Source organism: Fundulus heteroclitus, chromosome 1 (genome assembly GCF_011125445.2).
Source record: "Fundulus heteroclitus isolate FHET01 chromosome 1, MU-UCD_Fhet_4.1, whole genome shotgun sequence".
NCBI lineage: Eukaryota > Metazoa > Chordata > Actinopteri > Cyprinodontiformes > Fundulidae > Fundulus > Fundulus heteroclitus.
Window position 1 is genome coordinate 21156453 of NC_046361.1, and position 26253 is coordinate 21182705.

At 47.7% G+C, this 26253-nt stretch overlaps 1 protein-coding gene across 1 annotated transcript in view; it reads right to left on the reverse strand.

Annotated features, from left to right (window-relative positions):
• Positions 1–6209: 6209 nt before the first annotated feature.
• Positions 6210–26253, reverse strand: part of kmt2d (lysine (K)-specific methyltransferase 2D) — a 42624-nt gene continuing 22580 nt past the window's right edge. Inside the window, exons 33-55 of the mRNA XM_036137731.1 lie at positions 26027–26203; positions 25640–25779; positions 23155–24908; positions 22936–23062; positions 20953–21034; positions 20802–20868; positions 20488–20720; positions 17575–20403; positions 17336–17485; positions 17087–17251; positions 16853–17000; positions 16685–16766; positions 16417–16589; positions 16180–16304; positions 15931–16066; positions 13990–14111; positions 12530–13901; positions 11349–11485; positions 11125–11255; positions 10572–10857; positions 8217–8290; positions 8029–8137; positions 6210–6905 (exon numbers count right to left, since the gene is read on the reverse strand). Coding sequence (XP_035993624.1) covers positions 6813–6905; positions 8029–8137; positions 8217–8290; positions 10572–10857; positions 11125–11255; positions 11349–11485; positions 12530–13901; positions 13990–14111; positions 15931–16066; positions 16180–16304; positions 16417–16589; positions 16685–16766; positions 16853–17000; positions 17087–17251; positions 17336–17485; positions 17575–20403; positions 20488–20720; positions 20802–20868; positions 20953–21034; positions 22936–23062; positions 23155–24908; positions 25640–25779; positions 26027–26203 — 8712 coding nt within the window. The 3' untranslated portion in view covers positions 6210–6812. The remainder of the gene's footprint in view (positions 6906–8028; positions 8138–8216; positions 8291–10571; positions 10858–11124; positions 11256–11348; positions 11486–12529; positions 13902–13989; positions 14112–15930; positions 16067–16179; positions 16305–16416; positions 16590–16684; positions 16767–16852; positions 17001–17086; positions 17252–17335; positions 17486–17574; positions 20404–20487; positions 20721–20801; positions 20869–20952; positions 21035–22935; positions 23063–23154; positions 24909–25639; positions 25780–26026; positions 26204–26253) is intronic.

A 26253-nucleotide genomic window follows, 5' to 3' on the forward strand; every position in this document is an offset into this window, starting at 1 on the left:
AGGAACCCAGACAACCTGCTGACGGGTCGTGCGGCCAACACGTGGGTGTGGCTGCGGGGCGCCGTTGGGGGGAATCCTTCGAGGACTGGCGTGCCGCCGCGGGGAAACTGCATGTTTTCACCCCGCCGCTGCAGACGCAGGACTATGAAAGTATTACACTGATATTCGTCACCTATGGGCTCTGCACTGTTATGTCCACAAGGGCGTTAGTTAATGTTTGTCGAAGCCATCACCTGAACCACACGTCATGTTTCATGTCCGTTTTCTGCATGCCGTCTCAAACACTGGGCCCTCTGCGATGAGGTAGATGGGTTTTTTTTTTTTTTTTTTCTTCCTCCTACAAGTTGATTTCTTGTTTTAATTTCTCCCCCTCTCTCTCTCTTTCTCTGTTTGGGTCATTGGCTGTGCACCCCAGAAATGTTGCTGCTACTGTTTTTAACATGGGTAGAAGTGTAGCGGAAAAGAGAAATGGGAGCAGAAGTGGGAGAATGAGGATGATGTCAAGTTGAACCAAAATTGTGCAAAAACACTCCTGTCCATGTTTGGTGTGTTACCATGGGTATTTGATCATCATGTTCATAGGTGAAACTTCAAATTTCAGTGACAATATTGTGCTGATCTTTACTGATTTAGTTCAAAAGTGTATATAGACAATATACAATAAATTCCTCTTTTTCTTACATGGTTTCAGTTGTTTATTGAAAAAGAACAATCTCATTGTAGCGCTTGCATGACTTTTATCCTGGTTTATTGGTGAGTCTGTCAGTCGTCTGTACCGTACCTGGTTTTTATCCGTGCTGCGTCACAGGGCGCTGGTGACCATTCCCAGCGCTCCTGCATTTCTCTAGTGATGGAAAGGTGGAACTCCTGTGTAAGTTTCATACATGATTGCATGAGCAAATGGAGACAAAGTACAAAATCATTTGCCACAAGAGATTTAGTTGCATACAGCTTGTAAATTGCAGTAAAATTAAATTACAGTATAAAGTGCAGCAGTGATTTAAAAGTAAACAATTAAAATGTAGACATTGCAGGAGAAGTCAGTGTACAGGTGAGTATTTCTTTAAAAAAACATTTGTATGTGCAGAATTGATTGTGCAAAGGGCATTTGTGCAAGAATACAGCTTGTAATTTACAGTAGATTTAAAATACAGTATAAGGTGCAGCACTGATTTAAAAGTAAAACAATTGAAATGTAAACAATGCAGGAGAAAGTGTGTACAGGTGAGTATTTGAAAAAAATATATTTGTATGTACAGAATTTGACTGTGCAAAGGGCATTTGTGCAAGAATGCATTTAAAAACTAAGAGTTCGGCAGCATTTGTAATGCTAGATGGAGATGCAATGATGCAAAATGTGCAAATATACAAATGTTGTGCAGAGTTTATGGATTATAGTTCAGCAAGTATAGTAATGGGTTTCCATGGCTGAGCAGCTGCATCCAAGCATCTGACCCGGTGCGATGCAAAGGGTCGGATGCGGTGGTGTAAAGCATGTCGCCAATGGAGCAGTGGAGGTGCGTTCTCTGGAAATCTGAAGGAGTCTGGGTGTGGTGGCTGCTAGAACCTTGTCTGACTGCAAAGTGTAAAGTCTGGTGGGTAGAGGATTCTGGTGTGCGGCTGTTTTTCAGGAGCTGGACTTGATCAGTTTGCAGACGGCCCCTTTCTCTTCCAGCACGACCGTGCACCAGAGCACAAAGCAAGGTCCAGAAGACATGGATGAGAGAGTTTGTGTAGGTCATTCAAGGCCATCCTCACCAGAGTCCTGCCGTTAACCCGACAGAACACCTTTGGGATGAATTAGAGGAGCGACGGCGAGCCGGGCCTTCTGGTGTCTGACCTCATCAACATGCTTCTGAAAGAATGGTCAGAAATACTCCAGAACACTCCAGAACCTTGTGGACATCCTTCCCAGAAGAGCTGAAACTGTTACAGCTGGTGGACCAACGTCATACTGAACCCTACTGATTATAAATGCTTTTATGCAAAGTTAAGGGCAGGCGAGCAAATACGTTTGTCAATATGGCGTATTTCAGGGATCATAATGCAGTCTGGAAAGATTGAATTTGCTTTTGTAATTTTTTTTTAGGTCTGGATCAAAAGACATGCTGGTCAGGTCGGCCATTAGTGGCGGAGCACTCAAACTAACTCTCCATCTGATCAACAAAATTTAGTTATGTGTACCTTGTATGTAAATAAAGCATCTTATCTTATATAGAAAAGAAAAAAAAGTATGGAAAAAGCCACAGGATTTTCCTATTGTTCAGTGCTTTACACATTGATTTATATTAATCTGGCATGCTTCGTTCTTGAGTTTATTTTTCTCCCGTAGATGTGATCCTGCTTGAATGACTGGGTGTAGACCATGGATGGATCTTGTTTAATCAGTTATTTGTGCTTGAGAGGAAATATGGAGATTATTAAAAAAGAAATACGTCGGAAGTTAGAAATGTAACAATGCTGCCAAATAATTGCAAATATGCAAGATTAGAAGTCCTAATAGAGAATCTCCCTTTGTTTCCTTGAAGGTGTTGCAGTTATTTTTAGGATCTAATAGCTAACGAAGTAATGCAGGCCCTTCCACAGCTTTCGTTACCACGCCACGCCACGCCATGGACTCCAGCCATCTATCAGGGAGTTTTGGTCATCTTACTTTCCTCACCATCCACATTTCTGGATTTAAACTTTTTTCCATTACTGATCTGATTGTAGACGTGCGAGTTTAGGCACACAACTATATTCTGGTGGCTTTTTTCCGACGTCAGGCCATCACACAACTCCCTTAACTTTAATGGGATGTTTTCTTGTCTTTCCCATTTGATAGAAATTCTGTCTCCTCATAGCTCTACCACAAGAAGCCACTAGACACTCTTGATTCACACAAAAGGGTATAGCCCCCCCCCCCCCCCCCCCAAAAAAAAAAGACAAATTTGAATGAACAAGCTTTTATATTGTAGAAAATCATTTTAATTTTTTTCTTTCAGAGTAAAAGTACTCAAAGGATTTTTTTGATGCGATTGAATTGATTGATTCAAAGGGTTTGTTTCCCTTGTCATAGATGCCAATGAGTATTAAGTAAGTTTATAAGCAGTCAAGAGGGTTTATATTTATTCACATGCTTTAAAACATAAAATGCTGAGGTTGGGATGCAAGATCCTTGCAACACAATTCTCATCCACATAGCCTATTAAACACATTGAAATCAAATTGATTTACTTTCGGACAAAGGGAGTAAACCTTTTTCTTGTTCCGTTTTATTGCCTTTTGTAGTCTGATAAAATGTGTGTGGTCTCTTCAGAGCAGCTCAAAGGTTAAACTCTTTGTACGTAATATTGGTTATTTATTAGCATGACTTCATATAAAGCACAAGTTAGTCATTTCCAAATGCTTGACAGTTTAAGTAAATGATCACATTTTTTCCAGTCTTTTTCTGATTATTTACTGGAAAAGCTTTTGTTTTGCAAGCGGAACATGAATTATAAATAAGGATAAACCCGAGCAGGGATTTGCTCATAAGTCAGCTTTCTTATGCAGACTCTGCCCTGAATCTGATTCCCGACATCTTTTCTACAGAGAGCGGCCGTCGTTGAGAGAAAACAGACACATATTTCAAATGCATTTTATTTTTTTTTCCTTTCCAAGAAACAAAAGCAGACAAAGAAATAAGATGAGGGGTAAAGGAGGCAAGTGGGAGGGGGGAAACCAGTATATAAAGAGATGCAACCTCTGGCGTCCTAAAAAAAATATGTACATTTCCAAAGAATATCCATACAAAACATGCCACATACAATAAAAATGATCACTTTATTTAGTCATATTCCCTTAAAGTATCTCTGCTGTACAGATGCATCATCTTTTTTTTTTCTCTCTTATCTTAAAAAGGCGAGGTTAAAATAACCTTCGATTTGAGCAAACTTTATTAAATTAAAAAGATTTAGCAGAGAACTTAAATTAATTCAGAGAAGCTAAAAATTCATTCGGCTAAAATCCAGTGAGCGCCTGTCGTCTCATGGTCTTCCCTTGAAATAGAAACATACCAAAAAAATATATATATATCCATATATATATATATATTTATATATATGTATCACTGTTCGGGATACTTGATCAATATCTACCACTTTAGAGAAGTTCTCTGTTATACAATGAGAGTGCAATTCATTACCAGGTTAAGTATGGGGGTTAACTTTGAGTATTACAATAAACATACATGATGAGGGCCAAGGGACCATTTCACAAGGTTTTACCAACACATTCACTTCTATAGGGAAGATATTCAAAAAAGCAAACCACAAACAAGATTCTAGGGAGTTCAAGGTTTTTCCATTCAAGACTATACAGATCCAATTCTGACCATTAACTGGAAAGGTTTTGGTAGTCAACAAGCAGTAGCATAAATAAACAACCCCCCCCTCCCTCCCCCAAAGAAAAAGGAACAAAAAAAAAAAAAAAATAACATAAATACAAACGCTATTCACCGTTGTACTGCTTTATGAAAAAAAAAAAGTGATTTTTTTTCTTTAGCACAGCTCAGTAATCGCCTCGGCTCTCCTCGTCATGAGCAGTTCTTTCTCCTCTCCTCGCGGCCCGTCTCGCCCCAAAACTCGCCTCCAGGAGCTTATAGCAACAACAACAAAAAAAACACTAATAGAAAAACAGGTAAATGCAAAAAAAAAAAAAAAAAAAAAAGAAAGAAACACTCTGGTTCATATACATAAAGATATTAAGTTTGCAAATTTTACATATATTTATATTTATGTACAGCTTTGTTAAAATGATATCCAGTGGTTGATTTTTTTTTTTCCATTTATTTTATTTTATTACGTTCAGCACTTCTCGCCTTTATTGATTACAAAGGGGCTGGATAAAGAGCCGCTCCCCCCCCCCCCCCCTCCTCTAATGCATATGCGATATATACAGTTTGTACAGGTTTTGCATTTTTTTTTTTTTCCTTTTTTCTTTTATTTAAATCATGTGAGGTCTTAGGTTGGGGGAGGAACGAGGGATCAAAAGTCATATAGGAAGGTGGAGTTTTAGTAAAGCTCCCTTTAAAGACTTTTTTTTTCTCATTATTTTTACACAGAAATTAAAACAAATGCCCTTTTTTTTCCCCCCTCCCCACGGATAAGTCTTTCCCTGCCACCAGTCCAGCCTGGGTAGGACAGTACCAGCACTGGGAGCGAATCAGGAAAACAGAAGAAAAAAAAAAAAAAAAAAAAGGATGCACGCCATCTAGAGGGGACAGAGAAACACTGCAGGCTGTACTCAGGCAGAGGAAGACTTACTTACAGTAAAAGTTTCAAACAACAGTCTATTAAATAACACAGAGAGGAAGAGACATGATTCATAGGTTGCGTTTGTTTGTTTTTTCCTTTAAGGTTGAGGTGTGAGACGATTGTGTCGTTTGTAGGGAGTTTAAAAGGCGCTGAATGGGACAGTAGTCATGCATCCACTGGCTCCTTTTTTTAAAAAAAAAAAAAAACACCTGGAACGTCAGCGACCCGCAGGCTTACTTGGTTAATATGGATTCGGTACGTTTAGCAGTTCCTTTACGTCAGTGAGCGAGTCGAAGGGGTGGAGGTTTATTGTGCTTTCACAAAGCCGACAGCATGATTTTGAGATGCAGTTTAATCTATATATATATATATATATATATGTATATCTAAAAAATAAAAAGGGAGAGTTAACATCCCAGATGGGGGTTGGTGGCAATAATGATGCCCTTTAAGCTTCCAATTGTGATTTTTTAATGAAATCTCTTATCAAAAAACTGATATATTCCTCTGTATAAATAATCCATGATTAATAACAACGTTGGCTCCTTATTGTAAATCAACATCAGCATAGAGTAGATAGAGCAAACCTGCTGCTTTAGATTCCCTGCTTGTCCGAGAGGGCTAAGCCCGTTAAAAACACGCCCCCCCCCCTCCCCTCCCCCCCAGCCCCAGAGTAAATCCACAGTAGCAGTTAAGTTTTTTTTTTATACAAAGCAGTCATTTCCCGCTAAATCAGTGAGGTAGACTGTGTCGAACCACTTGGAGCCGCAGATGAACAGCGTCTTCTTTTCTCGTCTCTCCCCCCAGTCGACCGTTGTTGACGTGGAGATTGTCTGGCGAGCCGATAGCCGGGTTGTCGACGAGGACTTTAAGGGGAAAGTGCCATTTTTTTTTTCCTGGGAGGTGGCGGGGGGGGGGGGGGGGGGGGGGGGGGGGGGGGGGCGGGACGCGTAGGACGGGAGATAGGTCCGACTAGGAAGGTGAAAAGAACGCGTCCGTAAGTTCGCTTTTAGTATTTGGAGATGGCTTGTTGGCCGAGCTCTGCGTGTGCTCGGCTCCGCGGGGGGGTTGGGGTTGGGGTTGGGGTTGGGGGGGGTGTTGGGTTACAGAGGGTCCGACTCATCCGGCGCTGCTGAGGATTGTTTCCGGCCACTGCGAGCTTATTGAGGGTAGACAGTGTCGAAGGGTGGAGGTGAGGAGGGTCGGTGAAAGGAGGCGGGTGTGTGTGTGTGGGGGGGGGGGGGGGTGATGGGTCACTAGTCCAAACATCAGAGTTAGACCCTCCCCCCCGCCGTCAAACTGTCCTTTTTCCTGTAAAGTGATTGGTTGTTTATTCATGATTAATGCTCTTCAGACCTTTGGCTACAAGATGTCAACACTTTAGTCTTTTGACAGCGGAGGACCGCCTCCCTCCGCGTCTCTCGGGAACAGCTTATGCACTGGCGATGTAGGATTCAAAGGCTTTGGCGCAGGAGCGTCGTCGGGTGGCGACGACAGCGATGGGGCCCGTCGCCCCCCGGTTCGCTTTCTCCCCGGCTAGTTCATCCACTTGCGGCAATTCCAGGCTCCACAGTGGCAGGGGATCTTGTGCTGATCGTCTTCGAAATCGAACTGGTAGTCGTACGTCAGCTGAAACGAAGGACAAAACACAGAGAGACTGGTGAAGGCTGCCGTTTGCTACCCTAAGGAGGGAGCAGGGTAGCCTCGTGAGACCATCCTGATCTCGCGAGCTTTCAAGGTTTCACTCGCAGATCAGTCTGGCTACTTTCCGTTGAAGAAAATTTGGAGCCGTTCACCAAACGAACGTCCAATCAGCGTTGGCTTTGAGGCGGGTTGAGGTGTGACGCAACGGGAAGCGCGACAGTTCAGTCTAAAGAACATGGCGGCTTCAGCCGATGAAACTAGCGTTAGCGTGGCTATCGAGCAAGTTTTATCAGAATTACAGAGTATTTCTTTGCTGAGCTAACGAGCCTTTACCTGCAGCAGCAAGAGTAGCTTGGCTTGTGGTTGTGTTTTCGTCGTCGCTCGTAACAGAGCGACGACGAATCTGATTGGTTTATTTGGCCCGTCTATCACCAACATAGGCCAATCAGCTAACCAGTATTTTCGCCCCTTCCCAAAATTACTTCAACGGAAGGTTTCCAGATGGATATGCGGAGCAAATCTATCTGGCGGAGTCAGGTAAGGAGCAGGGTTCCTACACCTTTGGTGAACATCAAATTCAAGGACCTTTTAAGGACTTTCCAGGACCAATTTCCTCAAATTCAAGGACCACACGTGGCGGCATTTACCTACTGTGACCGCTGAATAGGTTATCATATTTTAATACAATGAATCTGCATAACATTCCTTTGCAAAGCCAAACGTCTTGGAATTTGCATTTTCCGGGCATGACATTATGCGACGACTTGCAACTCTCCTCTGACTCAACGTGAATCGTCAATGTAACCTGTTGGACGCATATAGGCCTAAACCGTAGCCTACCAACTAGCTAAGAAGAGCGAACGTACTTTTGCAAATTAAAGTCTGCGGAATCAACATAATTTTAAAAGATTGTGTGGTAGTAAAATAATGACATGAGTCGTCATCCGTGTCAACCCCACAAAAAAATTCAAGGACTTTCAAGGACAAGGTTTTTTTTATGCTGTTTTCAATAACTTTCAAGGGCCTTGAATTTATTTTTTCTGATTCACAAACTTTCAAGGATTTCAAGGACCCGTGGGAACCCTGAGGGAGGTGTGTGGGGGCTCACCTCTTCTCCTTTGGGGATCCTGCGGCTGGAGATGATGATGATCTTGTCTTCTTTGTCGAACGTCACAACCTCGGCAACGCAGTTCGGGGCACAGGAATGGTTCACGTAGCTGGGGGGCGACATGATAGCAGAATGTTAGCTGGTAGCCAGACGGGGGAGATCAGAGGGGTCTGCTGAGCCGTACTCACCGGGCCGGACCGCCTGTGAGCGTGGCATCGATCACCTGCTCGTTGTTGATGCGGAACATGTAGATGCCCCGGTTCTAGGAGGAGAAACGCAGCGTTAAACGGTCCGGCAGTCAACTACAGGGGAGTTAGTAATTCAACAACAATATGTATCGATAATAGAAATAAAGCGTCAATAAAAAGTTCAATAGAACAGTTTTCCATCCCTTTGCTTTCAACCCCACCATGTAGGTTAATATGACAGTCATTACATCATCTTAACCAATCACAACGCAGATCCAGGAATGCTCGGTCACTAAGCTCCGCCCCCTTCAAAGACTTTTTTTAAATAATTAAATAATTTTTAAATACTTGCAGTTTTGGTAAAAAGTTGGTTTAATAAAGAGTTGAGTTTAAATTCAGTTTTTGCGTCTGCATCTAAAAATATGTCATTAAGCAAAATGACATGTTTTGAATTTGTTGATAATTGTGGATATCGATCAATATGATTTCTAGTTTATCGATATGCTTTTTATCTATATCGTCCAGCCCTAAGCGGAGTAGCTTCACAGCAGCAGATGTAGCCTCAAACAAAGGAATCTAATTTGCACCAATCGGCTGGTGACCGGCTAGTTGAAAACGTAAAAATCCCATCTTTTTCTGACCCTTAAATGCCCCACATGCTTCAGGAAGCTACTGAAGGCGACCCGGTCGGCCCTTTTCAGTAACAGAGGCTCTTAGAAGGGAAACCATTTCCTGCAGAAAGAGGCTGTTCCTGCGTTCGGGGCGCTCCAAGTCAAACAAAAACAACGTTTTCATGTAACGCGTATTCTTCCTATGACACATTGGTGCTTTTATAATTGACACGTTACATAAGAACCTGCTGACGCCCCCCAGAACAATCACGATAGCAGACTATAAGCCTTTGCATACATCAGGTTTATGTTTGCAACCGCGCGCCCGCCATTCTGCATCTATCGCCTTGGATCTATCCATGTTCGTATTCTGGGGCCAGTAAATCCAGCCCGACCCGGGCCTGCAGGCATAAAGTCCGACCGACACATTTGAACTGTGAGGCCGAGCCCGAAGAAAACCTGACGTGAATAAATATTTTATTCAGGGTATTACTGCTACAAGAAGCAGTCATTTTGGGCATGGCACGGTCATTACATCTACACTCTTTTCCAGGGCCTAAGACTGGGCAACAAATCGATTTAACCGATTAATTTGAGATTACAATTTCTTAAGATTTTATTTTTTTGTAAATCTGGATTTTTATTTTGCCAATGCACTCATTGGGCTTCCATGAAGAGAACCGCAGCAATGCTGAATATATGTTTAGGGAAATATATCATCAAAATACTGCAAAGAGGAAACTTTTTTTTCCCCCACCACAATACGAGGCTCTTTAATTTACCTATTTTTTCTAAGTTAGTTTGCAGTTTCACATGTGAAATGAAGTCTGTTCTTAGCTCATTGTGTAAAACCCCTAGCAGCAAACATTTTGTTATATTCTTAATGTTTACGACGGCAGGGCCGCCATCTTGTTTTCTAAGCATGTTTCACAGCTTGTGTCTAGTTGCATTTTGTATTCAGGTCCATTCCCAGATTAAATGCTTGACGTAAAAGCATGTTTTTAAAATTATTTCTGTCATTTCTTTTTGTGAAACAAAAAGGAGGAAAAAAGTAAATAAATCGAATAATCGGATTTGGTATAATAAAACAGATTTTGTTTTTAAGCTAATTACCAAGCCTTACAGGGCCTGGTGCAGTCGTTGCGTCACGATTACGAAGATTTTCACGGGGTTTGAGTGACAGCACGTTATATGGATGCCAAGATGGCAGCAAACATGAAAAGCTCAACAAGGATAAAAAAAAATTTTGGTACAAAATTATTAGTGATAATACTCCATGCTTGCCATTATGTAATTCATGAAAAAAAGAAAATTTCCAGGGTTGTGTTTTCCTCTGAGCTGTGCATTGTTTTTTGGTCTGAAAAAGGAGCCGGCAGGCAGAACGCGCCCCATCTCATCTGACCGGGGGGCAAATGGGCGAAGTCATTTCCCACAGAGTCACGTTTACGTCGATTAATGCCAACGGAGCAATTAAACTCTCAGCACAGGTTGCAAAAGACAGCTTAAGATCTCGCTCCAGACCACCTCGGTAAAACCCTGAAAGCTCTCTCAGTCGCACACGTCGTTACTTCAACTCCGCTCCCGATGCAAGTAATTAAAAGGCTGCTGGCAGTAGAAGCAAATATTAACTCTGTTAACAGAAATTGGAAACGGCTGAAATAGGCAAAGATTTATGTAAACAAACAAGCAAAAAAAAAAAACCTGCATCAGTCAGCAAATATTGTCCAGCGAAAGCTTTGGGTACCTGCGCCTCGTAGATCTTCTCGCGGCGGTTGGCCACCTCGTTGCGTATGACCGTGCCGATGTACTCGATGACCATGGTGTGCTTCTCCAGGTCCTTGGCGGCGTACAGCCCCAGGCCCTGGATGCGAGAGCGCGCCAGGTAGACGTTGTTCTTCCACTCCGTCTTCAGGCGCCGGTACTGGGAGGACTTGGAGTGGACGAACTGCTTGCTGTACGGCGTGTTGAGCTCCCCCGTGAAGGTGCTCTGGTAGGCCTTGGACACGCTGGTGCTGTTCAGAGTGTGAGGCCTTTGTTTTCGGACGGAGAGAAAGCGATTACTGGTGTGTGTGGCTCGGGCCGTTTAGAAAAGACGCATGCAGTAACAACATCCGTTGCTGCATGCAAAGCACAAAAAGAATTTCGCTTTGCAGCAGCGACTGGAGGATTAACTTCAACGTGACCAAAAGAAAAAAAGCTATGCTGTAAAAAGAAACTGCATTTTATCCATCTCACAAATCCCTCTTTTAAAATATATACTTTAAAGTTGTTTCCTGTTTTTTTTTATGCAGCTTTACCTTTTGCACTGTGTGGCAACCTTGGGCTCAGAGCGAGCACAGCCTGTGGGGTTTATCATGAGTGGGAGCTCCATCAGCGGGTGTCGGCCGTACCGGAACTGGTAGTTCTGGCAGCTCTCGACTCCGGGCAGCTAAAGCGTCGGTGAAAGCAGCTTTTAGTCACAGCGGGTCCGACGGGAAACGTTTCTCTGAAACACGGGCGGCTCATAAACGGCCATTCTTACCGACTCGGTGATGCGCATGACGGCGTGGACCGTGAGGCCGTACATCTCCTCTCCCTTCACGTGTTCGGTGAAGAGCTTCAGCATGGACGAATCGTCTCGGAGTTTGGCGACCTGCTGGACGATGCGCTCCCAGATTCCTGGAGAACAAAGATGCTTTTTAAACTTACAGAGCAGAACCTCCGGTTGATTAATGCCGTTAATGCAGCAGAATGCGCTTGAACGCGTAACATTCAGTGCATTTTGCCGGCATTCTGCATTGTAAACCAACACAGAGCGGAGCATAATTGATAAATGGAAGGCGTATGAGATGTTTTTATTCATTTATTCCACAAATAAAACATGAAAAATGGGGCGCTTATGTTTTTACAGCCTCCTTTACTTTAAAAGAAAGTCAGCTCTAACCTTTAGATCAGGGGTGTCAAACATACGGCACAGTGTCCTGTGCAGTTCCTATATTGTCCACGAGGGGCGCTGTGTTTTAATAAGCAGATTAAGCTTCAGGTGTGGAAAAATTCAAATCATTTCTTAATTTTTATCTGTTTGATGTATTTTGTCATGCAAGACAGTGTTTTTAAGTTCCAAAAAATGTGAATAAATGTTTTTCAACATTGTACAATCACTGTGATCAGTTCTTATGCATAATGCACTTAAGTAAATGTTTAACTGAGTAAAAGTATTGTTGAAATTGCACATACTTTTCTTAAAAACGCTGAGGTTATTCATAATATATTGTGTAAAAGTGAAATTAACTTAATATAAAAATCAACAACAAGTCCACATTTATTAGTTCTACTTAATCTTGCAATGAGTTAACTCGTGTGGCCCTGTTGAGATCAGATTAAGCTGTATGCGGCCCCTAAACCAGAATGAGTTTGACACCCCTGCTTTAGACCCTGTTATACTCGCGTGTTATAACGGCCTAGTCCAAGCCCACACCTGGAGCTCATTGGAAATCGAAACATTAAATGTGATGTACTCTTAAAGAATTGTAGCTGTTATTGATTTTCATTAACATATGGACTCAGGGGGACGAGATACAAGTGCGAGCCACACTCGTCTTTCCTTACACGCTCCTCTGTGGTGGCCTTTCACACCAAATCCACACAAAACACATTCCACCTGATGGCTGTAACATTCTCAAGGCGTGTGAATACTTCTGAGCTGTCCTGAGGAGCTCTTACCCTCGGCGGTAGCTTCGCGGTAGTGCAGGTCCTCCAGGCCGTGCTCCAGGACGCGCACCTCGAACAGCGGGCGGCCGTCGTCCTCGCCGATGCGGCAGCGGTAGCGGCACCGCTTGTTGGGCACGCGCGTGCTCCAGTAGATGCGCGTGGCCTCGTAGCCCACGGGGAAGATGGCGGTGGGCGAGTGGAAGTTGGCCATCTGGGAGGGCAGCAGCTGGCCGATGGCGTGGAAGATGAGGCCGCCGACGCGGAACAGGTGGATGCGGTCGCTCCGCTGCAGGATGCTGGCGATCTGCTTCACCTCGTCGCGCTCGATGTAAACGCGGCGCAGGACGGCGAAGGTGCTGAGCTCGTCGTCGCTGGGGCCCTTCAGCTTGTGCTGGGTGCACAGCATGGTCTTGTCCTTGAAGAACATGCAGCGCGCCCTGATGGCGCAGGCGAAGTGGTAGACGTTGGGGCAGCGCAGCCGGTTGCAGCTGTTGGTGGCGCCGGTTTTCTGGCAGTAGGCGCAGAGCGTCCGCAGGCCGCGGCGCAGCGCTACCTCCACGTTGATCAGAGCGCCCCCCTGCGTCTCGTACACCTCGGTGGACCACAGAGCGCAGTTCAGGTGCACCCACAGGTCCACGTCGATGTTGAGCAGCCGCGCCGGGCCGTCCGTGGCGCCGTCGCCTTCCTCGTGGCAGAAGCAGCATTTACGTTTATCTCGGGGCAGCTTCTCGGGTCGCAGGGTGATGCGCAGCCGCTCCATCAGCTCCGACACTTCCCGGCTCGTCTCTTTCTTGGAGCCGCCCTTTCGTATCGTGATGACGATCTGGAGGCGCTTCCAGCGGATGCCCTTCCATTTCTTCACTTTGGGCAGCGCCGCCTCCTCGTCGGGCGAGAAGGGCCGGCGCTGCTTCAGGGCTTTGGGGGAAGACTCCATGGCGCTGGGGGAATCCGCGGGAGGGTGCGCTGGCTCGCTCACGCAGTCCTCCTCCTCCTTCACGACGGCACTTGTAAGAACTTCGTTCAACGCCGGGGCTTCAGACGGCTCTGGGGTCGGTTCAGAGTTTAACGGCGGAGCAGGAGCTTCAGATTCTGAGACGTTAGCCGGCTGAGGCGCATCGACAGCTGAACCCACATCCTGTTCAGGCTCGGTTTTGGTCTGCACGACGACGGGGCTGGAGGAAGGAGGAGTCGGAGATGTTGCCTTTTTGGGCGATTCGGCCTCATCGGCGGCGGCGACTGGTAGAGCTGGAGGAGGCTGAGGAGAAGGAGGCGACGGGGGTGGAGATTCCTCCACCGGTATGACGGGAAGATGGCGTACGTCTAAATCGCTGACGTTGGTTGTATAACAGTGCTGTGCCGGTTTGTCGTCGGTCTCTTGGAATTCCTGCGAGGAAAGCAAACGGATGCGATCAGCAACTTCTTTTAGAAACAAAATCCAACAAAAAGGTCAACAGGGAACAGCGGTGCCAAACCTGCTTAATGAGGGCCAAGATGTCCACTTGTTTCTTCAGCGTACAGCCGGGGAGAGAGACGTCAAACTGTCTGAGCCAGTCGTCCTGGCTGAGGGAGGCGCTGTCCTTCGTGCTCAATGCCCCTGGAAGACAGAACCAAATTACCATTAGTGTCAATTCCTCAGATTATAAACCCGATATGGCACAGCTGAAAACACCCTGAGGGTTGCTGCACCCTTCTGTTGGCTCAACGTATTACCCAACGTTGAAATGGTCCGTCATCTGCATACAGCGTGCATTTACTCAGAGCGAGTGTCTATAGTGTCTTTATGTGCAGAAGTTCACAATCAGGCCTGCAACTTTTAAAATGGTGGCACACTGAAGCAACACCAAAGCTAAAGGGTCAAGCAGATCGACAGAAAGTCCAGGGCCCGAGAACCTCCAGCTGAGGTCTGCAGTTTGACAGCATTACAGGGTCTCAATAAGTTGCCGCGACGATGCAAAAGGGAGCTTTAAGTTGGCTTGTTTAAAAGAGATAAGGTGCGTCGCCGACTCAGGTCCAGTTTAATCACTTAGTTGAATCTCTATCATCTATCTGAATGTAAGTGAAACTGGTAAAAAGACAGAAAACAAGGTTGATGGACATTTGGACTATTTTGTTGCGATGTGCCTTTTGGGCACGTCAACAGGGGGGTTGTTAAGGATTATGCGATCACGGAGGCTGGAGCCACAGAAAGCCGTTAACAGGGAAACATCAGATAACTCACAGACGCCAAGGACTTCACAGATGTGGCATATGGACAGTTATCTCGAGGCAGAATGGACACGTGGATAATATCCCTGGCTAACAACAAGGTGTAGTGCAACATCCAAACTGTCTGTAGCGTTCAAACTTGCAATCGCTAACAATTAAACAACAGCTGTAAAAACGAAAAACAAAAAAAAAATGAAGTTTTGAACAAAAGCTGAAATTAATACAAATCACCTTATAACTTATGTCCTGTCAGCATTTTAGTATCATAGTAAACCAGTTTTTGAGACGCAGTGAGAAGCTACAGCTGTCCACAGCCAATCCGCAGCCTTTGCTTTTGCCCTCACTGCTGATGGTAAAGCTAATCCATCAACAGGTTCTGAGTCCTAGAAACCATACCAGGCCAGGGGCTACAGAAGGCCTCTTCCTGTTAAAAGCAAGCAGCTGCTCTTCACTCTCGTCACACGCTTGGTTAGAAGGAGGTATTGCTGTAAAGTCAATGACCTGATCGAAACCGGCTGGGTATTCTCAGATAGAAGACATTTAAGCCAGTTTTTACATGACACCAGAGTGAGTAAATTTCAATCTGTCTGTGATTGAAGTGATTTCATTAAACGATTGCTTGGACCTCTTTTGCTTTAACGTAATTGTAAACAAAACAAAAAAAAGGCACCAAACTGAATTCAAGGCGGAGACACATGCTGGTATGTGATTGCTTACGGTTCCAACCCTGCAAAGGTAAATTTATTTAAACCAAGGGCTGCACGATGTCAATTAACCCACATTTTCCTCTCTTTCATCTTTCTCTTTTGTTCTCCTTCAGCTTTAGCATCTTAGATCCATATAAGACGTTGGCATAAAAGCCAATGGGGAACCATCCCACTGATTACTGGCAAGCAGAGCTTGAATGCACGGCACTTATAATGTAATAACCTAGCTAATATAATGCATCCAATCAGTTCTATGCCAAACGTACAATGTGATTTAATATCTGCTGGTGAAGATTCTCAGTCATCCAGGTCATGGTCATTCCAAAAAAAGTAAAAAAAAAAAAAACAAAGCAACTGTACTTGTTTTCCGTAGTTGCAGACGTTTTGCTTCCTCTCCAGGAAGCTTTCTCAATTCATTTAATATCTGGTGCAGCTCTATTTAAAGCTATACTTTAATCTCAAAGCAACTAAATAAAACTAAAATCTCCAGTAAATGCCCACCTGAGTGACCAGGTCCTTTCTCTGGCCCATCCACTCCGGGCAGCTCAGGGTTTTGGGGAGGGTATGTGACCTCGTAAGTGCCTGGCATTTTAATGCTGAGCAGCTGAGCCATCGCCATCATTACATGGTTCAGTTTCTGAAAACGGAAAACAGCAGTTTTGGGTTTCAATCTGCATTTAGGTTGGGACAAATGTAGGAAACAGAGCAGCTGAGCAAAAAAAACAACAACATTTGGTCACGAATTATTACCTTGGCAGCAGCAGACGACATTGTCAAGGTAACAGACACCTCGTTACTTTTGGACTTGTCCCAGTGGTTGGACACGGAAACCGTCTTGCCATCCGGGGCTTCGAACGGTTTGTTTTCTGAGAATGCTGCAAAATAAAAGCGTACTATCAAATTATATTCAACACGCCTGAAGCGGCGCAAACCCTCTAAACAATCAGTGAACGAGTCACGTGTGACACAGAAGATGCAGTTTCGTACCCGGGATGGCGGTGCGGGGTATCAGCGGGATGATGGGGGATATCGCTCTCTCCGTCTCCTCCTCTTTGGGCTCCAGCAGGTGAGGAAAACGTGGATTTACGTCTCCTAGGTTACTCTCGGGGGACGACGCGGGGATGATGGTTTCTGGAGTGTCGTCGTCGTCGCTTTCCATCCTGTTAGGAACGTATACACCCCGCTTTATCGGCGCTTTCAAAAGCGGCATTACTCCGCCTGACGAAGGGAGCTTAGAGCAAATGACTCAGTGTACCTGATGTCCTCGTTCTGGTTGTGCGGCGGCGTGGGCAGGGCTGCCAGGATGTCTACGCTCTTCACCTCCTCCGTTACGGAATCTGAAGACGATATCATGGTGTAAAATCCAACATGGCGGCATAAACTTTCTGAAACGTAAACAACAACAAAAAAAAAAACAACGTACCCATTGGCTCTTGTGCCGTTTCTGTGTTCTTCCGGTTCTCAGTGAGCTCCTCACCAGGGGTCACCCCGTTCAGCAGCTTGTGCTGTACAGACGGAGGTGGAGTAGGAGGGAGGGAGGAGGGCGGCGTCGGCGGGTTGCTGAGGTTACTCTGTAGATGGACAAAAACCGTTACGATCGAGGCCTTCTGCCTGATGTCATTAATTGTAACTGGGGGGGAAAATGATTTTGCTGTACCTTGGTGAGTAGCTGGGAATAATAGTCCGGGATGTTGTCCAGCACGGCGTTTCCGAACGACCCTTTCAGCTGCTCCTTCCCGCTGGCTGGACTGCTTCCAAAAGGAGCAAAGAGGTCCAAGCTGGCGTTGATCGAGGGCTCCATCAACGGGAGCAGAGACAGACCCTGCAGGGTAAATGTGCATTAATTAGGTTTCTATACGCTGCATTTAATAACTTAGGACACGCCTTTTATAAAACAAAGCTTTACCTGTTTGAGTTGTTTAATTAGGGTTTCAGCACTTTTGCCAACATCCTCCTTCTTGTTCTTCTTCCGCGAGTTAGCCGCTCTGTCTCCGGGCGGCTTATTGATGCGCTTCGGCTTCTGTACGGGAGCCCTTTTGGTTATAGACTGCAAATCCTGTGACATTTGGAAAGATAACGGATGTTTTTTTTCCCCCCCTCTAAGAAGGTGAAAACGAATAGTTTATAAAAAAAACACACTTGTACCTCCATATTCCGCGGCGTCCCTTGAAGCTTTTGCTCCAGCAGGGCCAGCTTACTGTTGATGTGGCCGTTGATCTCGCTGTGGATGCCTTCGGACGGCCTCTGGGCGTTGAGCTGCAGATTCTTGGTTTTCAGCAGCTTCTGCAGCAGCTGTTGTCCCGTCTCAGATCTCGGGCCTTGGCCGTCAGGGTCTCTGGGCACGTTGAGGAAGCTTGCGTTGCTCCCAGAAGTCACCGTTTCGCCCGACGCTTCTCTCTTCACGGCGCCTGGGTTCGCCTCGGAGGAACCGTCGCACTGAAACTCCCTCGGTTCCTGTTTGATGTTCTGGATGGGGATCCTGCACGGCTCCCCCTGCTGCGAGTACGACTCTGCCGCCTGCTTCAGCTCTTGCTGAACGCTCGTGCCTTTCTGTGGCCCGTTAGGGGTGACCGGCGTCGCCTGTGATAGCTCGCCGCTCGAGGTCTGAGTTTCTACTTTGAGGCCGGGGCAATCGAGCGGGCTCCTGGCGCCGGGCGACCTGAGCGGAGATGCCTTGACTTGGCTGAACGGACTGCCTCTGCCAGCTCTGTTGTCAGCCACAGAAGGCGAGGAGGCGTGGGAGGAGTAGGGCGAGGCCGGGTGGGCCGGGCTCATTCCAAAAGGACCTCTGGGAGAATACGCGTGCGACGGCGAGCCTGGGACTCTCCCCGCTGCCGCCGCCATCAACGCCTGCTGCTGGCTCTGGTTGGGAGTGGGCGGCCGCATGGGCTGATTGAACACGTGCCGCTGCGGATCGCCGGGAGAGTTGACGAGCGGCTGGCGCGGCGAATTCGGCCTCAGCATTCGGTTCTGCTCCATTGGGGAGTGAGGCATCTGTAGATGTCCCCTCATCATGTGCTGCTGCTGCTGCATCATCTCCCCCGTCTGTGGCTGCTGCTGGCCTGGGACCATCATCCCTTGCTGTACCTGAGAAGCAACACCGGCTTGCTGGCCAAACATGCCAGGCTGTTGCTGATTGGCCAGGGCTGCCGGTTTGCCTCCGTAAGGCGCCTGGTGGCCTTCCATCCCCATCATTTGCTGGCCGACCTGTGGCGCCGGTGCTCTCGGCGCACCTGGCTGGCCCTGGCCTCCTGACATCCTCAGCATCTGGCCCTGGTGCAGCTGCCGCTGCGCGAGCATGGCCTGGATGTGCTGGATCTGCTGATTTGGGGGAAGGTTGCGGAGCTGGGGATTCTGGGCGATGATGGCCTGGATGTTGATGGGGGCGCGGATCTGTGCGAGGGGCGCGCCGGGCCTCTGTGCGATCATGCCCTGCTGCTGGGCTCTCATCATGCCCATCATGGCCTGTTGCTTCTGCTGCTGGGCCATGAGGGCCTGCTGCTGCGCGCTCAGGCCCATCGCGGCGGGCTGCGCCTGGCCGGGATTGCTTTGACCCATCATCTGCTGCTGCATGCCGGGTTCTTGTGACTTCTGTGGGGCATTTTGAAGGGCTTGTTGTTGTTGCTGCTGTGTGAGGAAATCCACAGATTTGACCTCCTCCTTTATAGTCATCAAGCTGGGTTTGTCAGCATTGAGGGATCCTTGCCTCTGGAGACCCACTGGAAGCTGATGCTGCTGAGCAACACCGCTTTGCTGGTTCACAGCCCCACCTGCTTGTTGTTCGTGGACCGTCTGAGAATTTGAATGGTGATGCTGAGTTAAATACATCTGCTGCTGCTGCTGTCGCCCCTGGTCCAACTGGTTGTTTAGCGAGCCTTGTTGCTGATTGGGAGTAGACGGCCCGCTCTGCTGAGGCGGGGTTCTTGAATCGGGGCTTAGGATGCCGCCGTCTTTGACTCCCGGGTTCTGGCCGTCGGCGGACCCCTGCGGCTGGGGGGTGTTGCTTCCCGCTGACGGCGAGGAGCCCATCTGTGGGGTGGAGGGCTGAGAGATCCCCCCCTGGTCCTGGTTGGACTGGCTGATCATCGGCGCCGCTTGTCTCTGCTGTGGCATTTGCTGCTGGGTTGCCAGTATGCGCTGGGCGAGGAGGTTCTGCTGTTGAGCAGTCAGCTGAGCCGGGGCTCCCCTGAGTCCAGGGTGACCCAAGGTCTGCTGACCCATCATCAGCTGGGGCCTCGGTTGCTGGGCCTGCGGGTTTCCCATCAGCCCCGGCTGAGCCGCCATCATGGCCTGAGGCTGGTTGATGGGCTGACCCGCCACCAGGTTCTGCTGTGGTGCAGCTGCAGACGGGCCTCCGACCATTCCCTGCGGGACTTGCACCAGGCTCTGTTGAGTTGCCTGAGCGGCTATTATTCCCTGCTTAGTGCCGGCCTGATGCTGGGCCATCAGCTGATTTCCCATCATGCCCGGCTGTGGCTGAGGGATCAAACCGGGCTGCTGATTCTGGTGAGGCATCGACTGCTGACACATCATTGCTTGTTGCTGCTGCTGGAGCTTGGCTATCTGCATTCTGTGCTGAAGCTGTCTTTCTTGAAGAAGCCTGGGGTCTGCACCTTGGACTGCAGGACCCTGGGGGAAGAATCCAGCCGGAGCCCCAGAGGGACCTGGGGCCCTCGGGCCGGGAGCCCCGAGAGCCGCTGGGAGCTGCTGCTGTGGAGCTCCTATAAAGGCCTGCTGCCCCTGGGGCATCCGCAGCGGCATTCCCCCAGGAGGCATCATGCCGGGGTGCTGCCCCATGACCGGTGCCCCCTGCTGGCCCATCATCATCTGCCCGGGGATCTTTGGAAACATGTGCGAGGGGCCGCCTTGAGCAGGATGGCCGGCGTTGAGAAGGCCCGAGCCTTGCTGATGCTGCTGCTGCTTGCTTCTGTACTCTGCAATAAGGTTGGTGTGCTCCTTCTGCTGCTTGCGTACCTACAACACAACGTTTGGAGCATGATTACACGAACGCTCCTAGAGTCTAGACCTGTGCTACGAAATCCAGGGAATTTTCCAAACCTGGTCGAGCTGTTTCTGGATTTTGCCTTGCTCTTCGGTGACCAGCTTCAGCTTCTCGGCGTCGGCCTCCGCGAACTCCCTGCCGGCTTTCTTCGCCGTGCGCTGCTTGGCGCAGAGCGCTTTGCGGGATTTCCGATGCACCCCGATTTGCTCTTCCAAGATCTTCAGCTGCATCTGGAGGAGCTGCTGGGTGTGGAGCAGCCACTCTTCGTACTGGTGCTGCTCTGCGTCATCTGTGACAGGAGAGGAGAGCGCAGGGTCAGAGCGCTTCCAGGTTTAACAAACTCACTTCTGAAGCCAGAAGAGCTGCGTACTGATGATTCCTTGCACAAACTGCGGCGGATTGGGCCTCGGCTGGACGGGATCGCTTGCTTCTCCCTCCTGAACAAAAAGGAAGAGCTCGTCAGCGATTGGTCGGGGGAAAAGGATTTCCATTTGAATACGGCGCTCGAGAGAAGTGCGTACCTTCGGTGGTCCGGGTGCGACCTGAGCAGGATCCGTTCCCGGAGCAGAGGCCAGCCGCTGGGCAAGCAGAGACACTTGTTGCCTTAAAAACAAAGATTGCATTTTTACTAGGGCTGAACGATTTTGCAAAATAATGTAATTGCGATTTTTTTACTTAATATTGTGAATTAATGTTGTTTTTTTTTCCAGTTTAATTTATCATGTGTTTTAAAATATATACAAACAATAAATCAACTTGTTTCCTCGCTGTGCAGATTAGTTGCTAAAAGACCCGCAGCATCTAAACTCGGAGCAGAAATGATTACGATCTGCCTACAATATATTTCAACCAAAATTGCAGTTTTGACTTTTCTCTGCATTAACCACAAGCAACAAAAATGTTCTCTAAAAAAATTTGTTTGTAAAGAAGGACTATTTAAAACAAGAACTTTTAATGTTTCTATTAATCAGAATATTATTCAAGAGAACAGCTTTTAGTTGATTTGGACATCAATCCTTGTTGAACATAGATTGTAACCAGTCAATGTATTAAATTGATTGACCAGAACTTAATGCTATGTATGATTATATAAACACTAAAACAAGTAATAAAATTAGATTATCTCACTGCTGCAACTGTCTTCCCTTCCATGTGGAGGCAAACCCACTTCAAACATTTTACCAACACCTAATGGACGTGTCTAATTCCCTAATTGTTACATAGCCAAAAATTGCTGACCTCTGCGATTTGGAAATTGCGTTTTTTAAAATCGCGATTATATTGAAAATGCGATTAATTGTTCATCCCTAATTTTTACCACCTCTGACCACAGCTGTAGTCACAGATCCGTGGACATGTTTGCCGTAAAACCTTTGAGAACCATTTAAGTGACTCATAACAAAAAAAAAAAAGTATTCAAACCCCTTGAGTGGTTCCACATTGCGGCGTTACAGCCACAGACCTTCATGGATATTAAATCAGGGTCTTTGGCAGTAGACCCACAGTGTTGCATAATCGTGACGCTGCTCACCCCCTTCTACCCTGATGCCCCTCTTATTTAGTCTCAATATACATTTGCATGTTCTTCACTGCAAAAAGGGAACTAAAAGTGAAATTTTCTTGAAATCATTGTATTTTTCCTTGATTAGAGCAGGTAAATAAGACTATTTGCCAATGGATTAATATTTTTGCACCTAAAATAGGAACAATTCATCTCCATCATCTTATTTCAAGTGCAGGATATCTAATTATCTTATTTTCGAGATGAATTGCTCCTATTTTAAGTGCAAAAATCGTAATCCATTGGCAAATAGTCTTATTTACCTGCTCTAATCAAGGACAAATATACTCATTTCAAGAAATTTTTAATTTCTTTTAGTTCCCTTTTTAGGCCATTTGTAAAACTTTGTTAAAAAACAACCGTATGGGACAACACATGGCCGCCAGCTAAACTGAACCAGACAAGCAGCCAAGAGGTCCACAGCGATTTTGGAGGAGCTGCAGTGAGCCACAGCGCAGGTGGAATGATTTATTTTCAGGACACATGAGTCAGGAACTTCACAAATCTGGGCTTAATGCAGGACCGACGAGAAGAAAGCAAACATGTGAAATGCTGTTGCAAAATGACTCCAAACATACAGCCAGAGTTACAATGTAGGAGCTTGGAGCAAAGCCAGTTCATGAGTTATAATGGTCTAGTTAAAGTCCAGACCTAAAACCAGCTGGGAATCTGGATAAACAATATAAATGGGTGCACACGGATGATCTTTGGGCTAATCTGCCTGAATTTGAGGAGAAAAGTGGTTTATTTTTTTGAAGAGTGTTTAATCGATTATAGATTTTCAACACCATCGACTGAGTGAAGCTTGCGGTCGTAACGAGATGAGATATGACAAAGTGTAGGAATTACGAAGAAATATTCATACATGCAAGGGGCTGTAAGTTTGGGGGTGATATTGACTGAACTGCTCCTAAGACGAAACAGTTTTATTTAACTAAAGTACCTGTTGATCCCCGGAGGAACGACCATCGTCGGATCCTGCGCCAGCACCCTCTTAATGCCCTTAAGAGCCACCATCTTCGCTTTGGCGATAGGATCGATGATGTCATCAGCGGCAAATTTCTCCAAATCTGCAACGAGACGATAATTTTCCTGATCAAACAAACAAACAAACACAGAACATCATATAAACGCGGCGCCGCTAACCGGCCGTCCCGCTTACCTTTATCTGGGAAGAAGTTGTTGGCCAGCGGCGGTTGTTTGACGACTGGCTGCGGCGGATGACCGAGGGCCGCGTGGACGCCCGGCTGTCCCGCCCTCATCATGGCTTGCTGCTGAGCCATCGCCATGTGAGGCTGAGGCACCATTCCTGGTCCCATAATCCTCTGCTGCTGCTGCTGCATCATGTGTGGAGGACGCGGCACCATTCCCGGCTGCTCCATCATGGCCTGGGCCGGCGGACGCGGCTGATGCTGCAGGATCAGCTGCTCGGGTCCCTGTGGGTTCGGGTGTTGGCCCGAGAGGCCGGGGAAGTGCGAAGGGATGCCTCCCTGCTGAAGGGAGCTCAGCTGCTGCTGCTTCTGCAGCTCTTTCTTTTCATGCTCCAGCAGATCCTGGATGAGAAGAGGCAACTCGCCCTCCAAAGAGCTCTCCACTTTTGCCAGATCCACCGAGGGAGAGTGCTGCCCCCCAACGTCGGGCAGCCCCAGGGGATCGTCGCCGATGTCTCCGTGCGGGGCGCCGGGGGAAAACGGATCGGCCTGTCCGGACAGAGGGAACTGGAGTCGACCCATTCGCGCGGAGCCGAGGGAGGCTGGCGGGTTTTCCCTTTGCTCCGCCTTGGCTGCTGACGTGGTCCCCCCGAGGAGCATCGACACGGCCTCCCTCATTTCATCCTTGACCACAGATTGTCCCGACTGCAGCTGAGGGGTCAGACATTTGTCCTCCACTTTGACTTTGACATCGGCGCCTTCTGCGGCGGGTGGAAGCGAAGTCGCCGAGTCCTTCTGAGAAACCGCCGCCGAGGACCTCCTCTCGTCCTTAGCGCCGCCGTCTTCGACCTTGCAGCGGGCCGAGCCGGCGACGGACGAGGGCGTTTCGCTCTCCGCCTCCACCAGCCGCAGCTGGTCAGAGAAGACGTCTTTGGGGTCGCCCTGGTCCAACTCGGGGTCCGTGTACGCCAGCAGGTCGAACTCGTCGTCGTTCAGCAGGTCGTCCAGATGCGGGTCGTTGGTCTCCAGGTTGTCCAGGTTGCCCAGGTCGTCATCTCCTTTGTCAGGATCCAGGTCGAGGGTCAGGTCGTTCTCGTCCTCCACGCCGCCGTCCCCCGCGGCGTCGCCCAGGCCCTCGAGGCCGGGCTCCGGCAGGTCCTCGCAGGTCCCCACGCTGGCGGACTGGGGCTCCGTCACCAACCCCTGATGTGCGACTCGCTGCTGCTCGGTACCGTGCATGCCGGAGCCGGACGCCTGAGGCTGCAGCCGGGGCTGCTGGGAAACGGGCCCTGCCGACTGCGCAGGCAGTAAACCTGCAGCAGACATGGCGCCCTGCGGTAGCCCCAGCTGGGGAGCGCCACCTGCGTCTGCCTGCATCCCTCCAGCCTGAGCTATGGGATGCTGCTGGAAGTAGGGCGTGGCCAGATCTTGTTGCTGGACAAAGAGACGGGGTCTTGGCTGGGGGCCTCTAGGCATGAACTGCGGCCGGAGCGGCAGCCTTTGTGAGTTGTGTCTCAGCTCGATGAACTGTGGAGGGGGCCCCTGACCCAGCGCCGCCTGCATGTTGTCTCCTCCGTGACCCGGCATCATGGCGTGCGGGTTTTCCATGCCTTGCATGTTAACGCCAGCGCTGAGGTTCTGTCTGATGCCCATGGCTTCTAGGCCAGGCTGGGGTAACCTTCGCTGACCCGGACCCTGGGCTTGCCACTGAGGAGGGAACGGCGGACGGCCAAACATACCGTGAGGTCTGATGGGTCCGGGAAGCCTGATGAACAAACAGACGCCCTTAGTTGAAAGACAGACAGGTCTGGAAAAGTAAGAGGCGGGGCCAAAAATAACTCGCTGGTTTAGTTTCCTGGTCTTTCAGATCTTTGCTTGGCGAACGTTAATGATTGGATGTTTCGTTGTGATGAGAAATAATTGAAAGAATATTGGAGATGTTTAGAGATTTCTTCTGTTTATGGCCTTTTGAAAATAAACCCTAACCATTTAAACATTGTTTTTAATTCTACATAAACCCAATAATAAAAGGCTTCACTGCAAAACAACTGAAAATAAGTAAAATTTTCTTTAAATTAGTGTATTTGTCCTAGATTTGAGCAGGTAAACAAGATTATCTGCCAATGGAAAGAGTAATTTTACCCCTAAAATAAGATAATTAGATATAATGCACTTGAAATAAGTTGATGGAGATGAGTTGTTCCTATTTTAAGGGCAAAAATCTTATTCCATTGACAGATTATCTTATTTACCTGCTCACATATAGTACAAATACACTCATTTCAAGACAATTTTAGCTTTTTTTTAGTTCTGTTTTTGTAGTGTTTGGTTTCAACTAGATTTCCCTTTTTTTAATCCAGTGTGTTATTTTCGACCCTCTTCTCAGGTTGGGAATCGCTCCTTTAAAGGAGGTTAGCTATCGTCATTAACTTATCCTCCCAGTGCTTTTACGCAACAGCAACATCACAGAAAACACCACTTTCTAACACTGCTTGCCTTAGTCCACTCGCATCCATCATGGCAGCCGGTCCTGCAGGCGGTGGGCGAACCAGCTTATCATCCATGCCTCCTCCAACCACGGCCATCTTCCCAGCCACAGGAACTTGAGCCTCGGCGGAAGCAGCGGTGACGCGGTCCTAAACGGAGCAACGGCAGAATCAGCTCAACGTGCGGTTCTTCTCGTTTCTATTTGTTTGCGCCGTCACATTTCACGCCGAAAGGAAAATAATTAAGATGATGACCATCTGATATGATCCGCACACAGTGGCTGCCAGACGTCACGCTGCTGTCTCATGTCTTCACACTGTAGTGAAGCTTTTCACGCACAACTACAACAACAGCATCCAGACGTGCGGTTTCATTTTGTAACGACTGCAAACATACCTGTGGATACGGCGGCGGTGCTCTGAGGGTCTTGTCTTGTTGGAAAGCTCCCATCTCGCCTCCAGACCAGCCGGGGGAGGCGTTCCCAGCGGCGGCGGCGGCGGCGGCCTCCTTCTCCTGCTTGATTGATATTTTCTGCCTTTGCTGTCTGATTATAAAGTCCCTCAGTTTTTGTCGCTGTTAAAAAAAGAAAAAAAGAAAAAACACACAAGGATCAGTGGTTAAGA